The following is a 21,322-nucleotide window of genomic DNA, read 5'->3' as shown; positions in this document are numbered from 1 at the left end:
AGTTCATAGATCTAATCTGGTGATACAAGATCACTTGGATGTTGGGGAGGATAGTATAGAAATCAAGAGCACAGTTTCCCTTTGATGTATATATGCTATCTACCACCTACTAGTTATGCTTCCTTTAAATAGACACTGAATTTTTCTCTGTTTCTAAAACTGAAAAACGAGGAAGATAATGAGAGCAGTAACTCATGGGGTTTATTTGGATAATTTAATGAACTGATATTTGGAAAATGCATACAGTGCTTGGCATAAAAATTTTCTTAAAGATAAGTATGTGGCAGCACATACTTTGCCACTCAGGTGACAAAGGCAGAAGATCACAAGCTTAAGGCCAGCCTGGCCTACATAGTAAGATCCTGCCTCAAAAAATTCAGTTACATATTTGGAGATAGAGTGGTTGGGTATATGAAAGATGTCTTATCTTTAAAAGCATAATTTTCATATTAGGTCATCACAGGGTCTTTATTTAAGACATTTGCGGTCTCTTCAGGGGAGAATTAAATTAAATAGAGCTTACATAGTGTGAACTGAGAGTTTAAAATAATCACATTCTTCCATATACTCTAACATACTACCCTTCTAAGCTCCAGCTTCCTGTTATCTCTTTCATGATTTAAATCTAAAGTTGAAAATGACAGACTTGGAATTTAGGTAAAGAATTCAAAGGACACACAAAATAATAATTTCTTTTTACAGAATGCCTGGGTTTCAGGCTATGTCAAGACACATCTCTTAAGAACTTGCTATTTTCTCTCATTTCACTGGGCAGTCCCATTGGAAACAGCTATTCTGATGAAGTAGTTCCTCATGTTGTTTGTAGTCTATGGTCAGGGCCCAGTTACCCAAAGCCTTACTTTCAGCATTCATCAAAAATAAACACAAATGATCATTAAAACAGCTAGTTGCTACTGTATGACCAGGAGAGTTCAAGACCTCTTCTTAAATGTTAACTGGAATTTCCCATTATTTCACCCCAGCCAGTATAGATAACCAAATTTCACATCTCTCTGGCAGTCCATAAAGGATGCTATTATGCTGGCTATTGACAAAATTCTGAATGTGGTAGGCATTCATTAAAAGCAGCAGAAAATAACTCTGGTGAGTTTGTCTCAAAAACATGTCTTCTAAAGCCTATTAGGCAGCTTATAGTCCTTCTTGGAAGCTTATAGTCCTCCCAGATCAGGTTAGGAAGAAAACATTGGCATTATCAACTGTTGTTACTGCTTAACATTGAATTTGATACACTAGTAGTATCTTCTTGCATTATTCTGATTATTAAAATAATTTGGAATTTTATAATATATTCTTTGTTGTTCCTTTAATGGTTATATTTAAATCTTTAACTTAAAATTGTCTGGTAAACTACTTTTTCTAATAAGTTCTTTTTATGTTTTCTATAAGTTTTTGATATTAAATTTGGAAACACAGATTCCCTTTACTTCACTTCTGAGGAACTATACTTATTTAAATTAATTAATTGAATTCTTTTTATACTTATGCCCACATTTATGATGAGGTTTGTTTTTCAATTAACAGATTTCATACATTCAAGACTTGAAAAGATTTCAGAACTGAACAACCTCTTTGATTAGAAATGATAATTCAATAGATTCATGATGCAAAAGTACAGAGGCCAAGTTCTTTTCCTTAAGAAAGTGGAGCTTCCTATTTCTTTGACTCAGAATGCTCCTCTCCCAACATGGCTGGTTCTGGTCTTTAAGCCTAAGTGTCATATGTTCAGAAAAGCACCTTAGCTACAGCACAATTTCCCTATCAATTTTTACAGTTCCCTTTTCTTTAACTTTACTATGACCGATTTTCTATTTTCAGTTCTTTGTTTTCTCTCATCTCTAAATTCTCTAATCCATGAGGAACTTTGATCTCTGGAAAGTTTCTTTCCAATTCAGAGCAGTCATAGGGTTTCTCTCCTATGTGCGTTCTCTGATGCACAGTGAGTTTGGACTTCTCTCTGAAGGCTCTGCTACACTTATCACATTGATATGGTTTCTCTCCTGTATGGGTTCTTTGATGAATAATGAGATATGACTTTTGGGAGAAAGATTTCTCACATATATTGCACTCGTAGGGTTTCTCCCCTGTGTGAACTCTCTGGTGAATAATGAGATATGATTTCTGGAAGAATGCTTTATCACATTCATTGCATTCATATGATTTCTCAAATTTTTCTCTTGTATGAGCTCTCTGATGTAACAGGAGGTATGACTTCCTGGAGAAGACTTTTCCACATATAGTACATCCATCTGTTTTTTCCCCTGTATGAATTCTCTGGTGAGCACTGAGGCTTAGCTTAAGGGTAAAGGCTTTTCCACATTCTGAACACACATAAGGTTTTTCTCCTGTATGAATTCTTTGATGTCTGCGAAGTGTTGACTTTTCTCTGAAGGCTTTGCCACATTCATTGCATTCGAAAGGTTTCTCTCCTGTGTGTCTTCTCTGATGTACACTGAGGTGTGCCTTTTGGTTAAAGGCTCTCCCACATTCCAAACATTCATAGGGTTTCTCTCCTGTGTGAGTTCTCTGATGTATAATGAGTTTTGTCTTTTCTCTGAAGGCTTTGCCACACTCATTGCACACATATGGTTTCTCTCCTGTATGAGTTCTTTGATGTATATTCAAAGTTGATTTCTCTCTGAAGTACTTGCCACAATTGGTACATTCAAAAGGTTTTTCTCCCGTGTGTGTTCTCTGATGTACATTCAGATGTGCCTTTTGGTTGAAGGTTTTCTCACAATCTGTACATTTATAGGGCTTCTTGCCTTTGTGAGTTCTCCTATGTATGATAAGATTTGTCTTTTCTTGGAAAGCACTGCCACACTCCGTGCATATATATGGTTTTTCACCTGTATGTGTTCTTTGATGTATATGCAGTGTTGACTCTTCTCTGAAGGATTTGCCACATTCATTACATTCAAAAAGCTTGTCTCCCACGTGCATTGTTTGATGTAGACTGAGGTGTGCTGTGTTGTTGATTGCTTCTCTGCATCTTGCCCATTCATAAGGCTTTTCTCCTATGTGAGTGATCTGATGAACGAAAAGGAGTGAACTTGGGCCGAGGGTTATTCTACACTCAGGACAGTCATAGGCTTTGTCTCCAAGTTGAGTTAAGTTGTCATGATGAACAAAGTTATAAATATGCTCTTTTCCATACATATTATACTCATGGGACTTCATTCCGTCACTTATCTCATGTCTGCCAGGAATTAATAATTTCCTACATTTATTACATTCATAACATTCCTGAGATGCAAAGTTCAGACTACTAGGATTGAGTAAACCTAAATTATCTTCAATACTTTCCCCAAATAAGTTATTCATATAGGGTGTCGGTCCTGAAGAAATTGCCCATGTGTTCTGGGAAAGTGGGCTTACAAATCCATCACATTCATAACTTCTTTCTTCAGTCACATTTTTCTCAATAACGGATATAGTCTGTTCCAGGGGCATATTTTGTTTTTTCTGATTCCATGCCAGGTTGTATTCAGCTTGCCCATCTTCTGAAAAGAAAAGTAATAACCCAAACTCTGTAAATACAGCCAGTCAGAAGCAGGCTTCTGATGATGTTCATTTTTATTTTGTCCTAATGCTACGTATTTTCCAGAAAGACATTCCAAGCATGTGTCTCTCTTATACTAAGAGTCTGATGGAGCAAACTACAAGGTGACCCAATGGACATTGAAACAAGAAAATAACAATAAATATAAGAAATATGACCGAATATTAGGTTAAACATGGAGAAACTAAAAATAGTTTCAGAGGATCATGAATAAGAAAAGGGATCCTGGAAAGACACTAATTTGGGATTGGGGGTAGAGATACCCAGAATCCTAAGATCCTTTCAGAAAGATTGGAGATGATTGAATGAATGGAAAAAGAAGCAGAAGGAATAAGCCAGAGTAGAGTACAGTTTCTTTCTTAACATCTCACTCAAAGGTTACTATTAGAAAAGTCTACTAAAGTAACAATTTGGAATGAGGAGTAACAGTGTATATTTAGGAAGATATTTTTTAGATCTTAAAGATGGAAAACCTTCACCAGAGCATCTAGGGACTTTTATGCCCATCCTCCAATTCTCTCTTCTTACCTGTGCAATTTGAACTTGGGATTTCTTTCTTTATGATCCCAAGGATTCCTTGCTCTAAAGAGCTGATCACTTCTGGTTTGGTTATAGGATACCCTGTAATGGGAAATAATACAAAATTTGGGTACTGTGTGTGACATTCAGCCTTCCAAAATTAATAAGGTATGTTTTAAAAAGGATATGTTTCACATAGGCAACTAACATCTTCTGTATCTAAGAGGAAATAAGAACTTTGGTCCCCAGAACCCAAGGTATTGAAACTTTAGAAACAGAAAGTCACATTATTAAGGAAACTATAAATTACTCAACAGACCATCCTCACCCAAAGAGACAAGATGGCTATAATTCTCTAGCATCACGTCTCTGTATAGGCTCCTCTGAACAGGGTCCAGTTGATTCCATTCTTCCTGAGTGAAGTCCACAGATACATCCTCAAATGACACTGATCCCTGTAATTGTATACTTTTATTCAATTAGTTTTGAAAAAGTAACATGATTTCCAAATATTAGTAAATCTTTAATTTAATACTTTAAAAATTGACAAATTATATTTGAACATATTTATGGAGTATGTATGATGTGTGTGTATGTGTTTGTAAGAGAAGGGGGAGGGCAAGACATACACAGAGAGTGGGGAGAGAGAGAGAAAGAGAGAGAGAGATCAGACCAAGCTAACTGAAGTGATAATGCTCTTTATTATAAAGGAAATATACTTCATATAGAAGATGTTGTTTTACCATTTAAAAAAATCCTTAGGGACTCTAGAGTTATAGCTCAGTTCTAGAATACTTGTCCAGCATGTATAGGTTCTGAACTCCATTCTCAGCACTGCAACAGTCTTCTTCAAGATTTGCAAGATCTAATCAAAGCAAAGGACCTTCATACTATAGAAACAATTAAGAACTAATGGTATAAATATTGATAGTCCAATAGTAAAAGGAAAAATGTTCAATAGATGTTCCACAAAAGATGATATGCAAATAGTGGATACACATACAAAAAGATGCTTCACAACACTACTCATCAGAGAAACACAAACATAAGCCTCACTGAGATACTAGTGTTTTCTAACAGAACAGTTAAAATTAAGTCTAACAACCTAAATGTTGTAAGTGATGTGGAACAACACAAATTTTCATACCCTGCCTAGAGTAAAATGGTACAAACACTTTGGAAAATGGCTTGGTAGAATTGTTAAAACTGAAAATACTTCTATAAAGTTTCAGCCTTACTCTTTGGTATGTATCTAAAGAAAATATGCACACAGGTTCATCAACACATGAACAAGAATATTCACAGAAATACTATTTATAATAGCAAAAATGTAAACATTTATTAGCAGTTGATTTGAAGAGTAATTGTGAGATTCTTATGCAACAGAATGTTACACAATATCAGAGTAACAAGGTTGTAAGTATATTTAAAACATGATGAGTGAGAGATATAGCTCAGTAGACGAGTGCTTACCTAAAATTTGTAAGGATCTGGGTTCTAGTCCCAGCTTCACAAAATTTCATGACTTGTAAAAGAAGTCAGGTCCAAAAATATAATTTGTATATTTCCATTTATGCAAAATTCAAAAAGAGAAAAATAATTTGTGATGATAGAAATGAGAAAGCTGTTAAGATAAATCAAGAGTAAATAATTGGAAATGGCATGGAAGCTTCTGGCAGCCATGCTATTTCCTCCGCTTTTTTGATCCAAGTACTGTTTATGCAAGGGTTTTTAAACTGTAGAAGTTCATAAAACTGTATACTTTATAGGCTTTTTTATTTGCTATATTTTAATAAATCTACAAAATTTATATTCTACAAAATGTTAAAAATAGGAAGAAAAAGATTTGAAACTCACTTTAAAAAGGGGTATTTGGAAAAAACAATTCACAAAAGAAATAAGAAAGAGAAAAACAAAGTTGTTGAACCATGTTGATAAACACAAACCAAAACATAAGATATGTCCAATTATCATATTGCAAATCTTTGAACTATGACAAGAAGATTCACAAAGATCTTTTCACTAATTATCAGGAAAGCTATCAACTTGAAAAAACATTTCAAAAGGCAGTTTGGTAATATTTATGCACATTCACAACAAACCCACCTCTTCAAAGAGACATTTTAGAAGCCAGAGAAATCAGAGAGTGAAAGGAGGTCAAAAGGATACAAATTAGAAGGGAAGAAATCAAAATATCACTATTTGCAGATGATATGATAGTGTACTTAAGTGATCCCAAAAGTTCCATCAGAGATCTACTTAACCTGATAAACAAGTTCAGCAAAGTGTCGGGGTATAAAATTAACTCAAACAAATTAGTAGCCTTCCTCTACTCAAAGACTAAACAGGCTGAGAAATAAATTAAGGAAATGACACTCTTCACAATAGTCCCAAATAATATAAAATATCTTGGTGTGACTTTAACCAAGCAAGTGAAAGGTCTGTATGATAAGAACTTCAAGTCTCTGAAGAAAGAAATTGAGGAAGATCGCAGAAGATGGAAAGATCTCCCATGCTCATGGATTGGCAGGATTAATATAGTAAAGATGGCCATTTTGCCAAAAGCAATCTACAGATTCAATGCAATCCACATCAAAATTCCTACTCAATTCTTTATAGAGATAGAAAGAGCAATTTGCAAATTCATTTGGAATAACAAAATACCCAGGATAGCGACAACTACACTTCACAATAAAAGAACTTCTGGGGGATTCACCATCCCTGACTTTAAGCAATATTACAGAACAATAGTTATAAAAACTGTATGGTATTGGTACAGAGACAGGCAGATAGATCAGTGGAAGGGAATTGAATACCCAGAAATGAACCCACACACCTATGGTCACTTGATTTTTGACAAAGGAGCTAAAACCATCCAATGGAAGAAAGATAGCATTTTCAACAAATCGTGCTGGTTCAACTGGAGGTCAACATGTAGAAGAATGCAGATGGATCCACTCTTATCACCCTGTACAAAGCTTAAGTCCAAGTGGATCAAGGACCAGCACATCAAACCAGATATACTCAAACTAATAGAAGAAAAAGTGGGGAAGAGTCTCGAACACATGGGCACTGTGGAAAAGTTCCTGAACAAAACACCAATGGCTTATGCTCTAAGATCAAGAATCAACAAATGGGACCTCATGAAACTGGAAAGCTTTTGTAAAGCAAAAGATACTGTCATTAGGACAAAATAGCAACCAACAGATTGGGAAAAGATCTTTACCAATCCTACATCTGCTAGAGGGCTAATATCCAAAATATACACAGAACTCAAGAAGGTAGACCGAAGAGAGCCAAATAACCCTATTAAAAATGGGGTACAGAGCTAAACAAAACATTCTCAGCTGAGGATTACCAAATGGACAAAAAGCACCTAAAGAAATGTTCGACATCCTTAGTCATCAGGGAAATGCAAATCAAAACAACCCTGAGATTCCACCTCACACCAGTCAGAATGGCTAAGATAAAAATCTCAGGTGACAGCAAATGCTGGCGAGGATGTGGAGAAAGAGGAACACTCCTCCATTGTTGGTGGGATTGCAAACTGGTACAACCATTCTGGAAATCAGTCTGAAGGTTCCTCGGAAAATTGGATATTCTACTACCTGAGGACCCAGCTATACCTCTCCTGGGCATATACCCAAAAGATGAGCCAACATACAACAAAGACATTCTCCACTATGTTCATAGCAGCACTATTTATGATAGCCAGAAGCTGGAAAGAACCCAGATGCCCTTCAACAGAGGAATGGATTCAGAAAATGTGGTACATCTACACAATGGTGTACTACTCAGCTATCAAAAACAATGACTTCATGAAATTCATAGGCAAATGGAATGAATTAGAAAGTATCACCCTGAGTGAGGTTACTCTATCACAGAAAAACACACTTGATATGCACTCAGCGATAAATGGTTATTAGCCAAAAAGGTTGAATTACCCAAGATGCAATCCACAGACCACAGGGAGCTTAAGAAGAAGGATGATCAAAATGCAGATGCTCCCACTCCTTCTTAAAAGGGAAAAAATATCCATAGGAGGGGATATGGAAGCAAAGTTTAGAGCAGCAACTCAAGGAATGGCCATTCAGAGCCTGGCCCACATGTGGCTCATATATATGCAGCCACCAAAACTAGATTAAGATTGATGAAGCCAGAAAATGCATGCTGAAAGGGTCTGGATATAGATCTCTCCTGAGAGAAACATCTAGAGCATGTCCAATACAGAGGTCAATGCTAGCAGCAAACCACTGAACTGAGAACAGGACCCCCTTGAGGGAAATTAGAGGAAGGACTGAAAGAATTGAAGGAGCTTGCAACCCCATAAGAACAACAATGCCAACCAACCAAAGCTTCCAGGGACTAATACACTACCCAAATATTGTACATGGACTGACTCAGAGCTCCAACTGCATATGTAGCAGAGAATAGCCTTGTTGGGCACCAGTGGAATGGAAAGCCCTTGGTCCTGCCAAGGTTGGACCCCCAGTGCAGGGGAATATGGGGGGGGGGTAATAAGGGCGATATATAGGGGGAATACCCGTATGGGGGAGGGGGAAGGGAGAGAATGGGTGCTTATGGACAGGAAACCGGGAAGGGGAATAATGTTTGAAATGTAAGTAAAGAAATATATCTAATAAAATTAAAAAAAAAAGAAATGCCTATCCATGAAAATAAAGATGACAGGTCATCACCATGTCATTACCAGAAATTACACAGAGTTCCTTCAACATGAAGTTCATCAATAAATCATGATGTATGAATACAAGAGAAAAATAAAACTATAATATTCCTATGTCAGCTGAGGCAGGAGAATCCCACCTTCAGGATCAGCCTGGGTAATATATGTGTGAAATCCTATAGCAAAACTAAAATAATCAAATTAAAGAAAACAAAATAATATATCTCTGAGCAAGGTGTTTCACTCTGTAGTAGAATGCTTGTCTAGCATATAAGAGGTCCTGGATTTCATCCTCTGTATTGATTTAAAAAAAACCCACAAAGTACAAAACAGTTCTGTGTCCTGATATTGAAACATCTGTAAACAAGTATTCATTTTGTAGGGACTATCCCAGTTGTGCTAGTGATCAGGTGTGTAAATCTTATTTACTCTGTACCTCAGTCCCTCACCTCTAATATGTGAATGATCACGGTGTCTATTTCATAATGTTATTATGGGGATTAAAGTTGCCTATGCATATAAAGTATTTCTTCAGTAGAGTGCTGCGCATAGTGTGAGGTTGTTTGCTACCACTTGTACCATTAGCACCACCATCATTACTACTACAGATTGTGCAGTTTTTATCGAAAATGCATGAGACAAAGAAGTATTTTAGATTTAGGATTTTTTGAATATTCACATATTAAGATATTGTGAGGGATAGATCCAAATGTACACATGAAATTTATCTATCTATTTCTATCTATCTATGTACCTCTCTCTCTCCCCACATATATATAAATATATATATAAATTTATATATATAAATTTTATAACAGTGTATATTTATATATACACACTGTTTAAGGAAATTTTAGAAAATACTTTCAGAATGCCTGCATTTTGGCTATGATCCATCATCATATCTATCTATCTATCTATCTATCTATCTATCTATCTATCTATCTACATACTGTTAAGGACATTTTACAAAATACTTTCAGAATGCCTGTATTTATGATCCATCATCATATAAGGTCATTTGTGAATTTTTCAACTTGAGGTATCATGTCTACAAACACAAAGTTGCATGAACAATTTACAAAGTAGCTTTGAACAATTTACATATTCAGATTATGGATTCTCATTTTGTATTGCTGTGACCAATATTATATTGTAAAGAGAAAACAGAGTTGCAAAAGTTTTATTTAATGATACATTTTAATAAAAGGAATGCATGTTGAAAACGGCGGCACAGGTCTTCCTGGTTGCTGCCGCTGCAGAGAGCCCGTGGGCAGCACCACACGAGCGAACTTGAGCCCCGGGACCACAGGTAAGACCAACTTTTCTGCTGCAAGAAAGCTGCCTGGTGAACTCAAGACACAGGCCCACAGGAACAGCTGAAGACCTGTAGAGAGGAAAAACTACACGCCCGAAAGCAGAACACTCTGTCCCCATAACTGACTGAAAGAGAGGAAAACAGGTCTACAGCACTCCTGACACACAGGCTTATAGGACAGTCTAGCCACTGTCAGAAATAGCAGAACAAAGTAACACTAGAGATAATCTGATGGCGAGAGGCAAGCGCAGGAACCCAAGCAACAGAAACCAAGACTACATGGCACCATCGGAGCCCAATTCTCCCATCAAAACAAACATGGAATATCCAAACACACCAGAAAAGCAAGATCTAGTTTCAAAATCATATTTGATCATGATGCTGGAGGACTTCAAGAAAGACGTGAAGAACTCCCTTAGAGAACAAGTAGAAGCCTACAGAGAGGAATCGCAAAAATGCCTGAAAGAATCGCAAAAATCCCTGAAAGAATTCGAGGAAAACATAAATAAACAAGTAGAAGCCCATAGAGAGGAGACACAAAAATCCCTGAAAGAATTCCAGGAAAACATAAATAAACAAGTAGAAGCCCATAGAGAGGAGACACAAAAATCCCTGAAAGAATTCCAGGAAAACACAATCAAACAGTTGAAGGAATTAAAAATGGAAATAGAAGCAATCAAGAAAGAACACATGGAAACAACCCTGGATATAGAAAACCAAAAGAAGAGACAAGGAGCTGTAGATACAAGCTTCACCAACAGAATACAAGAGATGGAAGAGAGAATCTCAGGAGCAGAAGATTCCATAGAAATCATTGACTCAACTGTCAAAGATAATGTAAAGCGGAAAAAGCTACTGGTCCAAAACATATAGGAAATCCAGGACTCAATGAGAAGATCAAACCTAAGGATAATAGGTATAGAAGAGAGTGAAGACTCCCAGCTCAAAGGACCAGTAAATATCTTCAACAAAATCATAGAAGAATACTTCCCTAACCTAAAAAAAGAGATACCCATAGACATACAAGAAGCCTACAGAACTCCAAATAGATTGGACCAGAAAAGAAACACCTCCCGTCACATAATTGTCAAAACACCAAACGCACAAAATAAAGAAAGAATATTAAAAGCAGTAAGGGAAAAAGGTCAAGTAACATATAAAGGGAGATCTATCAGAATCACACCAGGCTTCTCGCCAGAAACTATGAAGGCCAGAAGATCCTGGACTGATGTCATACAGACCCTAAGAGAACACAAATGCCAGCCCAGGTTACTGTATCCAGCAAAACTCTCAATTAACATAGATGGAGAAACCAAGATATTCCATGACAAAACCAAATTTACACAATATCTTTCTACAAATCCAGCACTACAAAGGATAATAAATGGTAAAGCCCAACATAAGGAGGCAAGCTATACCCTAGAAGAAGCAAGAAACTAATCGTCTTGGCAACAAAACAAAGAGAATGAAAGCACACAAACAGAACCTCACATCCAAATATGAATATAACGGGAAGCAATAATCACTATTCCTTAATATCTCTCAATATCAATGGCCTCAACTCCCCAATAAAAAGACATAGATTAACAAACTGGATACGCAACGAGGACCCTGCATTCTGCTGCCTACAGGAAACACACCTCAGAGACAAAGACAGACACTACCTCAGAGTGAAAGGCTGGAAAACAACTTTCCAAGCAAATGGTCAGAAGAAGCAAGCTGGAGTAGCCATTCTAATATCAAATAAAATCAATTTCCAACTAAAAGTCATCAAAAAAGATAAGGAAGGACACTTCATATTCATCAAAGGAAAAATCCACCAAGATGAACTCTCAATCCTAAATATCTATGCCCCAAATACAAGGGCACCTACATACGTAAAAGAAACCTTACTAAAGCTCAAAACACACATTGCACCTCACACAATAATAGTGGGAGATTTCAGCACCCCACTCTCATCAATGGACAGATCATGGAAACAGAAATTAAACAGTGATGTCGACAGACTAAGAGAAGTCATGAGCCAAGTGGACTTAACGGATATTTATAGAACATTCTATCCTAAAGCAAAAGGATATACCTTCTTCTCAGCTCCTCATGGTACTTTCTCCAAAATTGACCATATAATTGGTCAAAAAACGGGCCTCAACAGGTACAGAAAGATAGGAATAATCCCATGCGTGCTATCGGACCACCACGGCCTAAAACTGGTCTTCAATAACAAGGGAAGAATGCCCACATATACGTGGAAATTGAACAATGCTCTACTCAATGATAACCTGGTCAAGGAAGAAATAAAGAAAGAAATTAAAAACTTTTTAGAATTTAATGAAAATGAAGATACAACATACCCAAACTTATGGGACACAATGAAAGCTGTGCTAAGAGGAAAACTCATAGCGCTGAGTGCCTGCAGAAAGAAACAGGAAAGAGCATATGTCAGCAGCTTGACAGCACACCTAAAAGCTCTAGAACAAAAAGAAGCAAATACACCCAGGAGGAGTAGAAGGCAGGAAATAATCAAACTCAGAGCTGAAATCAACCAAGTAGAAACAAAAAGGACCATAGAAAGAATAAACAGAACCAAAAGTTGGTTCTTTGAGAAAATCAACAAGATAGATAAACCCTTATCCAGACTAACGAGAGGACACAGAGAGTGCGTCCAAATTAACAAAATCAGAAATGAAAAGGGAGACATAACTACAGATTCAGAGGAAATTCAAAAAATCATCAGATCTTACTATAAAAACCTATATTCAACAAAACTTGAAAATCTTCAGGAAATGGACAATTTCCTAGACAGATACCAGGTATCGAAGTTAAATCAGGAACAGATAAACCAGTTAAACAACCCAATAACTCCTAAGGAAATAGAAGCAGTCATTAAAGGTCTCCCAACCAAAAAGAGCCCAGGTCCAGACGGGTTTGGTGCAGAATTCTATCAAACCTTCATAGAAGACCTCATACCAATATTATCCAAACTATTCCACAAAATTGAAACAGATGGAGCACTACCGAATTCCTTCTACGAAGCCACAATTACTCTTATACCTAAACCACACAAAGACACAACAAAGAAAGAGAACTTCAGACCAATTTCCCTTATGAATATCGACGCAAAAATACTCAATAAAATTCTGGCAAACCGAATTCAAGAGCACATCAAAACAATCATCCACCATGATCAAGTAGGCTTCATCCCAGGCATGCAGGGATGGTTTAATATACCGAAAACCATCAACGTGATCCATTATATAAACAAACTGAAAGAACAGAACCACATGATCATTTCATTAGATGCTGAGAAAGAATTTGACAAAATTCAACACCCCTTCATGATAAAAGTCCTGGAAAGAATAGGAATTCAAGGCCCATACCTAAACATAGTAAAAGCCATATACAGCAAACCAGTTGCTAACATTAAACTAAATGGAGAGAAACTTGAAGCAATCCCACTAAAATCAGGGACTAGACAAGGCTGCCCACTCTCTCCCTACTTATTCAGTATAGTTCTTGAAGTTCTAGCCAGAGCAATCAGACAACAAAAGGAGATCAAGGGGATACAGATCGGAAAAGAAGAGGTCAAAATATCACTATTTGCAGATGACATGATAGTATATTTAAGTGATTCCAAAAGTTCCACCAGTGAACTACTAAAGCTGATAAACAACTTCAGCAAAGTGGCTGGGTATAAAATTAACTCAAATAAATCAGTTGCCTTCCTCTATACAAAAGAGAAACAAGCCAAGAGAGAAATTAGGGAAACGACACCCTTCATGATAGACCCAAATAATATAAAGTACCTCGGTGTGACTTTAACCAAGCAAGTAAAAGATCTGTACAATAAGAACTTCAAGACACTGAGGAAAGAAATTGAAGAAGACCTCAGAAGATGGAAAGATCTCCCATGCTCATGGATTGGCAGGATTAATATAGTAAAAATGGCCATTTTACCAAAAGCAATCTACAGATTCAATGCAATCCCCATCAAAATACCAATCCAATTCTTCAAAGAGTTAGACAGAACAATTTGCAAATTCATCTGGAATAACAAAAAACCCAGGATAGCTAATGCTATCCTCAACAATAAAGGGACTTCAGGTGGAATCACTATCCCTGAACTCAAGCAGTATTACAGAGCAATAGTGATAAAAACTGCATGGTATTGGTACAGAGACAGACAGATAGACCAATGGAATAGAATTGAAGACCCAGAAATGAACCCACACCCCTATGGTCACTTGATTTTTGACAAAGGAGCCAAAACCATCCAATGGAAAAAAGATAGCATTTTCAGCAAATGGTGCTGGTTCAACTGGAGGGCAACATGTAGAAGAATGCAGATCGATCCATGCTTATCACCCTGAACAAAGCTTAAGTCCAAGTGGATCAAGGACCTCCACATCAAACCAGACACACTCAAACTAATAGAAGAAAAACTAGGGAAGCATCTGGAACGCATGGGCACTGGAAAAAATTTCCTGAACAAAACACCAATGGCTTATGCTCTAAGATCAAGAATCGACAAATGGGATCTCATAAAACTGCAAAGCTTCTGTAAGGCAAAGGACACTGTGGTTAGGACAAAACGGCAACCAACAGATTGGGAAAAGATCTTTACCAATCCTACAACAGATAGAGGCCTTACATCCAAAATATACAAAGAACTCAAGAAGTTAGACCGCAGGGAAACAAATAACCCTATTAAAAAATGGGGTTCAGAGCTAAACAAAGAATTCACAGCTGAGGAATGCCGAATGGCTGAGAAACACCTAAAGAAATGTTCAACATCTTTAGTCATAAGGGAAATGCAAATCAAAACAACCCTGAGATTTCACCTCACACCAGTGAGAATGGCTAAGATCAAAAACTGAGGTGACAGCAGATGCTGGCGAGGATGTGGAGAAAGAGGAACACTCCTCCATTGTTGGTGGGATTGCAGACTGGTAAAACCATTCTGGAAATCAGTCTGGAGGTTCCTCAGAAAATTGGACATTGAACTGCCTGAGGATCCAGCTATACCTCTCTTGGGCATATACCCAAAAGATGCCTCAACATATTAAAGAGACACGTGCTCCACTATGTTCATCGCAGCCTTATTTATAATAGCCAGAAAATGGAAAGAACCCAGATGCCCTTCAACAGAGGAATGGATACAGAAAATGTGGTACATCTACACAATGGAATATTACTCAGCTATCAAAAACAACGAGTTTATGAAATTCGTAGGCAAATGGTTGGAACTGGAAAATATCATCCTGAGTGAGCTAACCCAATCACAGAAAGACATACATGGTATGCACTCATTGATAAGTGGCTATTAGCCCAAATGCTTGAATTACCCTAGATGCATAGAACACATGAAACTCAAGACGGATGATCAAAATGTGAATGCTTCACTCCTTCCTTAAATGAGGAAAAAGAATACCCTTGGCAGGGAAGGGAGAGGCAAAGATTAAAACAGAGACTGAAGGAACACCCATTCAGAGCCTGCCCCACATGTGGCCCATACATATACAGCCACCTAATTAGACAAGATGGATGAAGCAAAGAAGTGCAGACCGACAGGAGCCGGATGTAGATCGCTCCTGAGAGACACAACCAGAATACAGCAAATACAGAGGCGAATGCCAGCAGCAAATCACTGAACTGAGAATAGGTCCCCTGTTGAAGGAATCAGAGAAAGAACTGGAAGAGCTTGAAGGGGCTCGAGACCCCAAAAGTACAACAATGCCAAGCAACCAGAGCTTCCAGGGACTAAGGCACTACCTAAAGACTATATATGGACTGACCCTGGACTCTGACCCCATAGGTAGCAATGAATATCCTAGTAAGAGCACCAGTGGAAGGGGAAGCCCTGGGTCCTGCTAAGACTGAACCCCCAGTGAACTAGACTGTTGGGGGGAGGGCGGCAATGGGGGGAGGGTGGGAGGGGAACACCCATAAGGAAGGGGAGGGGGTAGGGGGATGTTTGCCCGGAAACCGGGAAAGGGAATAACACTTGAAATGTATATAAGAAATACTCAAGTTAATAAAAAAAAAGGTAGAAAAAAAAAGGAATGCATGTTAACTATTATGTTTAGAAATATATGTACATACAGAAAGAACAAGGCAGAGTAGCGCAAGTTAATCAGATTCAAATGATTTGCAATGTTTGTTGATATAATGAAATATTTTGCCTTTTATTTTTATTTTATTTATTATTATTGTTTTCCTGGGAGAACAAAGGGTCTTTTGAACATTCTCGTCAAATGAACTACATGTAAGTCTAGACTGCAAATTCCTCAAGAGCACTGAGGATTGAATCCAAGGCCCACTGAATGTTAGAAAACTACCACTGTGCTACACCCTCGGTGTGCTCTCTCTATCAATTCCCACTCGGCCCTCTCTCTCTCCTGTCCCTCCCTCTTTTTCTCTGGGGGGTGTTGAATTAACCCTTGATTTCTTTTTGATACACAGTTTGTTACATAGGCTGGACTGGAACTCACTAGGTAACCAAGGCTACCCTCAAATTCTGGATCGTCCTGCTCCAGTCTCCTGCAAGCATGTGTGATTACATTTATTAAATAAGTTTGAATTTTTGGTGCCATTCCTATCCTGCTTTTGTATGAAGAAAAGAAGTTTAAAGAGTAGACTTGCAAAAGAAGGGCAGAAGAAGAAGAATGTAAAATATTGAGGGATGTTATGAATTTTGAGACTAAAAGTAAAAGGACAATCCTATGGGTTCTGGAAAAGAATATGAAGGACATATGGCTTGTATCGTCTTCTTGGCCATCAAGCTTTTATTCACATGTAGTCCAGAACGTGTAGGCTTGGCTTGGCATTCCTGAACAGTCACATTCTTTTTAGTTTTGTTTTAGCAAGACACCTTTAGTTGACAGGAAAATAATGTAAGTCACAACAGAGCAATATTAGCCCTGTGTTTTCTAGTAAGGACTTGAAGGACCCATCAGAGGACTGTCTGATCAACATTAGAAAATCTGCGCATCCATGGGAGCAGCTTACTGTTTCTTTAATAATGAGATACAAGTGAAAATGTTTCATTCCCTTTATGTTATGGTTTACAGAAAGCTCAGAAAATTAACTGTATCTTAACATAAAATATAAAGTCCTTTGACACACTCACACTCTTGTTGGTTTTGTTTTATATCCTTAAGTTTTGTTTATACATATTCGCTTTATAGAATAAATAATAATACAATAATTCATATACTCACATAGAACGTTTATTATATATGTATCAAAGAGTTGTTCTAAACATATATTAACTCAATGACTTTCACAATCACTATGCAAGGTAGATATTATTATCATTATCATCTTAACCATTCCCATTTCACAGTTAAGAAAATCAAGGCACAGAGAGCTTTGTTAAGCTTATAATGCTGTTAAGAGCAATTAGCTGCAGATTCTACAGTTTTAACCACTAGACAATATTGCTTCTACCCTAATATGGGCAGAGGGTAACTGGGAGAAGCAAGTAAGAACTTACCTGGGACTCAGTCATGACTGACTCTTGTGGAGAGAAGCCAAAAACTTATAAAGGCAGAACTGTTGAGAGGGAGAAGAAAAAAGAAGAGTTTCAGATGGCAAGGATAGCCAGACTGAAAGTTCACCTATCACCATGCCAGAAATTCACAAATGCCAGCAGGTAAAATGACCACGATATAGCTAAGAAAAAATGGGAAAGGAATTTGTTTTCCCTCACGGATCCCCATTATCCAACAACATATCTCTATCAAGGACCTCATGAAGGCTACTGCACATTTTATCACGGATTCCCCAACGCCGATTTAAAACCCCGAAGCATACACTCCACAGAGCCTAACATCTCTTACACTACTGACCCTATCATTTCTACTGCACGCTTATCACAAACCCCAAATATTCCCATCATTCACTCCACAGCCCGCCTTGATCAGACTCCACAGATCACTCATTCAACAAATCTCCATCACTCTGCTTGCAGCCTCCTGCCCACATTTTCAATTCTCATCTTTGAGCCCCCTCCCCACGTACTCACCGAATAAATTCGCGTCTTTGCAGAGTCCAAACTTGCCTGTCTCACTCCGCCTGCAGAGTGCCAGCCCTCTCACTTCCGCTCTGAATGAACTCTGCAGTCCTTCATTCTCTTCTCCGATCTTAAAATCTGAATTCTTCTGCCGGCAAAGTCTCTTTAATATTTCCCGAATCAGTCATAACTTCCTGCAATAACCACTTTTTAGTCCTTTTCCTCTCCTTAGTTACTGGGAAATCACTAAACTTGCGCGTGCGCAGTAGCCCTTCTGGAATCTGTCAGCGCTAGCAGACCTAAATATTTTGATTACCACAGGGATTGAATTTGCAGTCAGAAAAAAAAATGGATGCGCCAATAAGCCATGTTTTTAGGGAGCGGACATCTTTATAGCCTTTCCATTTCGTACAGCGGAGAAAAATCTGCCTCTTAATGTTTAAAGGAGATGAGATTTTGTGAGGAATTTGAACACTCGGTGATAAGAATGGGCCTCTTGCACAAAGGCACACTAAGACCGGCGACTTTTAGAGATAAAAGGGCTACAGCCCCAGCTTCGCATCCCCACCCCCACCCCTGGGCAGGGAGATACCAAGAGGAGATGGGGGAGATCTGGAACTCTACTACCCTTCCTGGGAATGGTATGGGGTAAAAGGGAATCAGAGCAGAGAACATTGCGTTCCTCTAAAGAGCAGCACCATTATGGACATGGGGAAAAATCATGGAGTTAGTGGTTCTTTCAAGGAAATACCACTAAAGAGGTAGGTACTTTTAGGCTAGCTGTGAAGAAGACTCAGATTGGTATGATCCTCTGTGGGAAAAACCAGTATGCTGACGTATGCAAGTCCAGAAGTAGTAGGAATCTGAGCTCAGAGAAAGGGACACTGAAGAAAGTGACTCCAGTAAACTCAGGTGCAGGGAAAATCGGAGACAAAAACGAAGGCAGGAAGGAAGCCCAACGTTGTTGTGGCTTAGAGATGAGGAGGAGAATCCACAAAGTCCTGACTCTGACACCCCCGCCCCCACCCCCGCATGCCACATTCCTGGGAACAAGTGGCAGAGAGATTTGGGGGAGTGCCTGTGCCAGGCTTTGGGTCCTAAGGAACCCAACCCAGGTCTTCTACAATCCTGAGGAACCAACAGGAAACTGACCCATCTTTGGACTTCAGACACTGCTCATTCAGACATTTTACCATGCGAAAAGCAACATAACATGCAAGGGTCAACTAAGTGATATTTTTTTCGTGGCTGTTGCAATAGAGACATTTTTATTAATGAGAAATATACTAAAGACAAGGAAAAAGGGTTAGGATTTTTATAGAGACATAATAAAGCAGTCATCCTTGAGTCATGAGGCTGGATGATTTGGATCTTATTTCAGAATATGGAAAAAGCATGGTGAATGCTTTGTATACCCTCCCAAAACCAATGTGTTGAAACCTTAACCGTCAATGCAATATTATTTGGAGATGAGGTCTTTGGAAAGTAATCAGAGTCAGATAATGTTATTAGGGTGAACCCTGCTCCAATGGAATTGGTGGCCGAATAAAAGACACTCAACAGTTTACTTATTTTTTGTTCACACACAAATTAAGTCAGATGACGATGCAGCAATACATAGCTGTTTGTAAGCAAGAAAGACAACCTTTACCCCACAACCAAATCAACTGACTTTGCCCTTCCCAGCCCCCAGAACTATGAGAAAGCAAATTCCTAATGTTTATGCTGAAATGTTGCTGTGGCAGCCAGGGCCAGAAGAGACTCTTATCTTTTCTCTACAAGTAGTCTTTTGCTGGAACACAAAAACAAAAAGGTTCATAGTCACCCCTGCTTTCCTTGAGTACAAGACTCAAACTGATATTTTCACCTGCATTTCAGTTTGCTATGCTCTCATGATTCTCATTTCTTCACATTCTGCCAACTATTCTAATTCATCCCCATTTCAGATGTACTGTTACTAACATACTATTCATTCTGCTTCATGACCGGTGTTCACATTTGCTACCTCATATGCAAACTGTGCACAACTCAGTGGCAGCAGAAGCTTACATTCATACCATGCAAAGAGTTTTGCTTTTGATTACCCCCACAAAATCCAAAGAAACATTTAAAGACAAGTAAGCCTTTATTTCCATGTTTCTTACATAAAGTCGGATAAGTTGCTTGTTTTTGGATGACCAAGTCCTGTATCCTTGTCTGATTCCTCTAGTTCTTGTCTTCAACCTTGGCAGCAGCAGCAACAGAAGAGGTTGTATTAGTGGTAGTAGTCACAGGGAAATGAGCCACAAAGGCAGAAGGCCTTGATCTTTTCAGTAAATGGGAAGGTATACTCAGTGTCCTCAGTTAGGACCGAGTTATGCCCATCTATGATAAAATGTGGCACTGAAACAACAGTACCATAACCAAAGTGCAGATAAACAGTGGCAACATTTATGGGTACCTTTCAAGAAACAAGAATGAAAAGATAGATTAGAGATATAAAAGACTTTGTATATAAAGCCACCAGTGCCTCCTTGGTGAACACAAAACCCACATTACCCTGAATATAAGGAAACAGTTTCTACAGAGTTGGCTTCTCTTCCAAATGCCTCATGAAACATGGTGTTCTTGTCTATCAGCAGCACAATCTTCCTTCCAAATCTATTTGGAGTCCACATTGTTCACTCCCACAATGAAGCATTTAGGATAATCATCATTTAGATCTCCCTGACTTTCCTGAGCACCATGGTGGAGAGCCAGGGATTATTATGCAGGATTTAATGATGATGTCACTCTAATGAGGATTCCTGGGGGAAAGACAAACTTCTTTATTTGAAAAAAAAATTATAACATGAAATTTACTATGTTATCCATTTTAACACATTCAATTCAGTGTCTTTTACTGCATCTATGATGCTGCACAAACATTTTTACTATCTAGTTCCAGACTGTCTTTGTCTAAGATATTCCACAGCCATCAAACAATCATTTTCCACCCTTCCCTGATCCCAGATCCTAGCTACCACATACTTTTTTTTTTGCTGTCATGGGTTGCTTATTGTGAACATTTCATAAAAGTAGAACTGCACATTAGCTTTTGTGTTTAGCTTCTTTCAACTTGTCTAGAATCTTTGTGTTAGTACATTTCTGTCATAATAACAGAATAATGCAGACTGGATAATTTTAAATGATAGACATTTGGAGGCCAAAAAATCCAAGACTGTAACATAG

The 21,322-nt window shown here is 38.1% G+C and overlaps 1 protein-coding gene across 2 annotated transcripts; it reads right to left on the bottom strand.

Moving 5' to 3' along the window:
• Positions 1 to 179: 179 nt before the first annotated feature.
• Positions 180 to 18,689, bottom strand: Zfp300 (zinc finger protein 300). Of its 2 annotated transcripts, none has more exons than NM_001433052.1 (5): positions 18,125 to 18,689; positions 17,594 to 17,652; positions 4,428 to 4,554; positions 4,109 to 4,201; positions 180 to 3,521 (listed from the first exon to the last, which is right to left on the bottom strand). In NM_001433052.1, exons 2-5 carry the CDS (start codon positions 17,606 to 17,608, stop codon positions 1,813 to 1,815), a joined length of 1,944 nt encoding a protein of 647 aa, NP_001419981.1. In that variant the 5' UTR covers positions 17,609 to 17,652; positions 18,125 to 18,689; the 3' UTR covers positions 180 to 1,812. The 2 variants fall into 2 exon arrangements, with proteins under 2 accessions (NP_001419981.1, NP_001419982.1); NM_001433053.1 differs by having other exon boundaries at positions 180 to 3,518.
• Positions 18,690 to 21,322: the final 2,633 nt, after the last annotated feature.

Source organism: Rattus norvegicus, chromosome X (genome assembly GCF_021556685.1).
Source record: "Rattus norvegicus strain SHRSP/BbbUtx chromosome X, alternate assembly SHRSP_T2T, whole genome shotgun sequence".
NCBI classification, from domain to species: Eukaryota; Metazoa; Chordata; class Mammalia; order Rodentia; family Muridae; genus Rattus; species Rattus norvegicus.
This window is presented reverse-complemented; position numbering and strand designations above follow the sequence as displayed.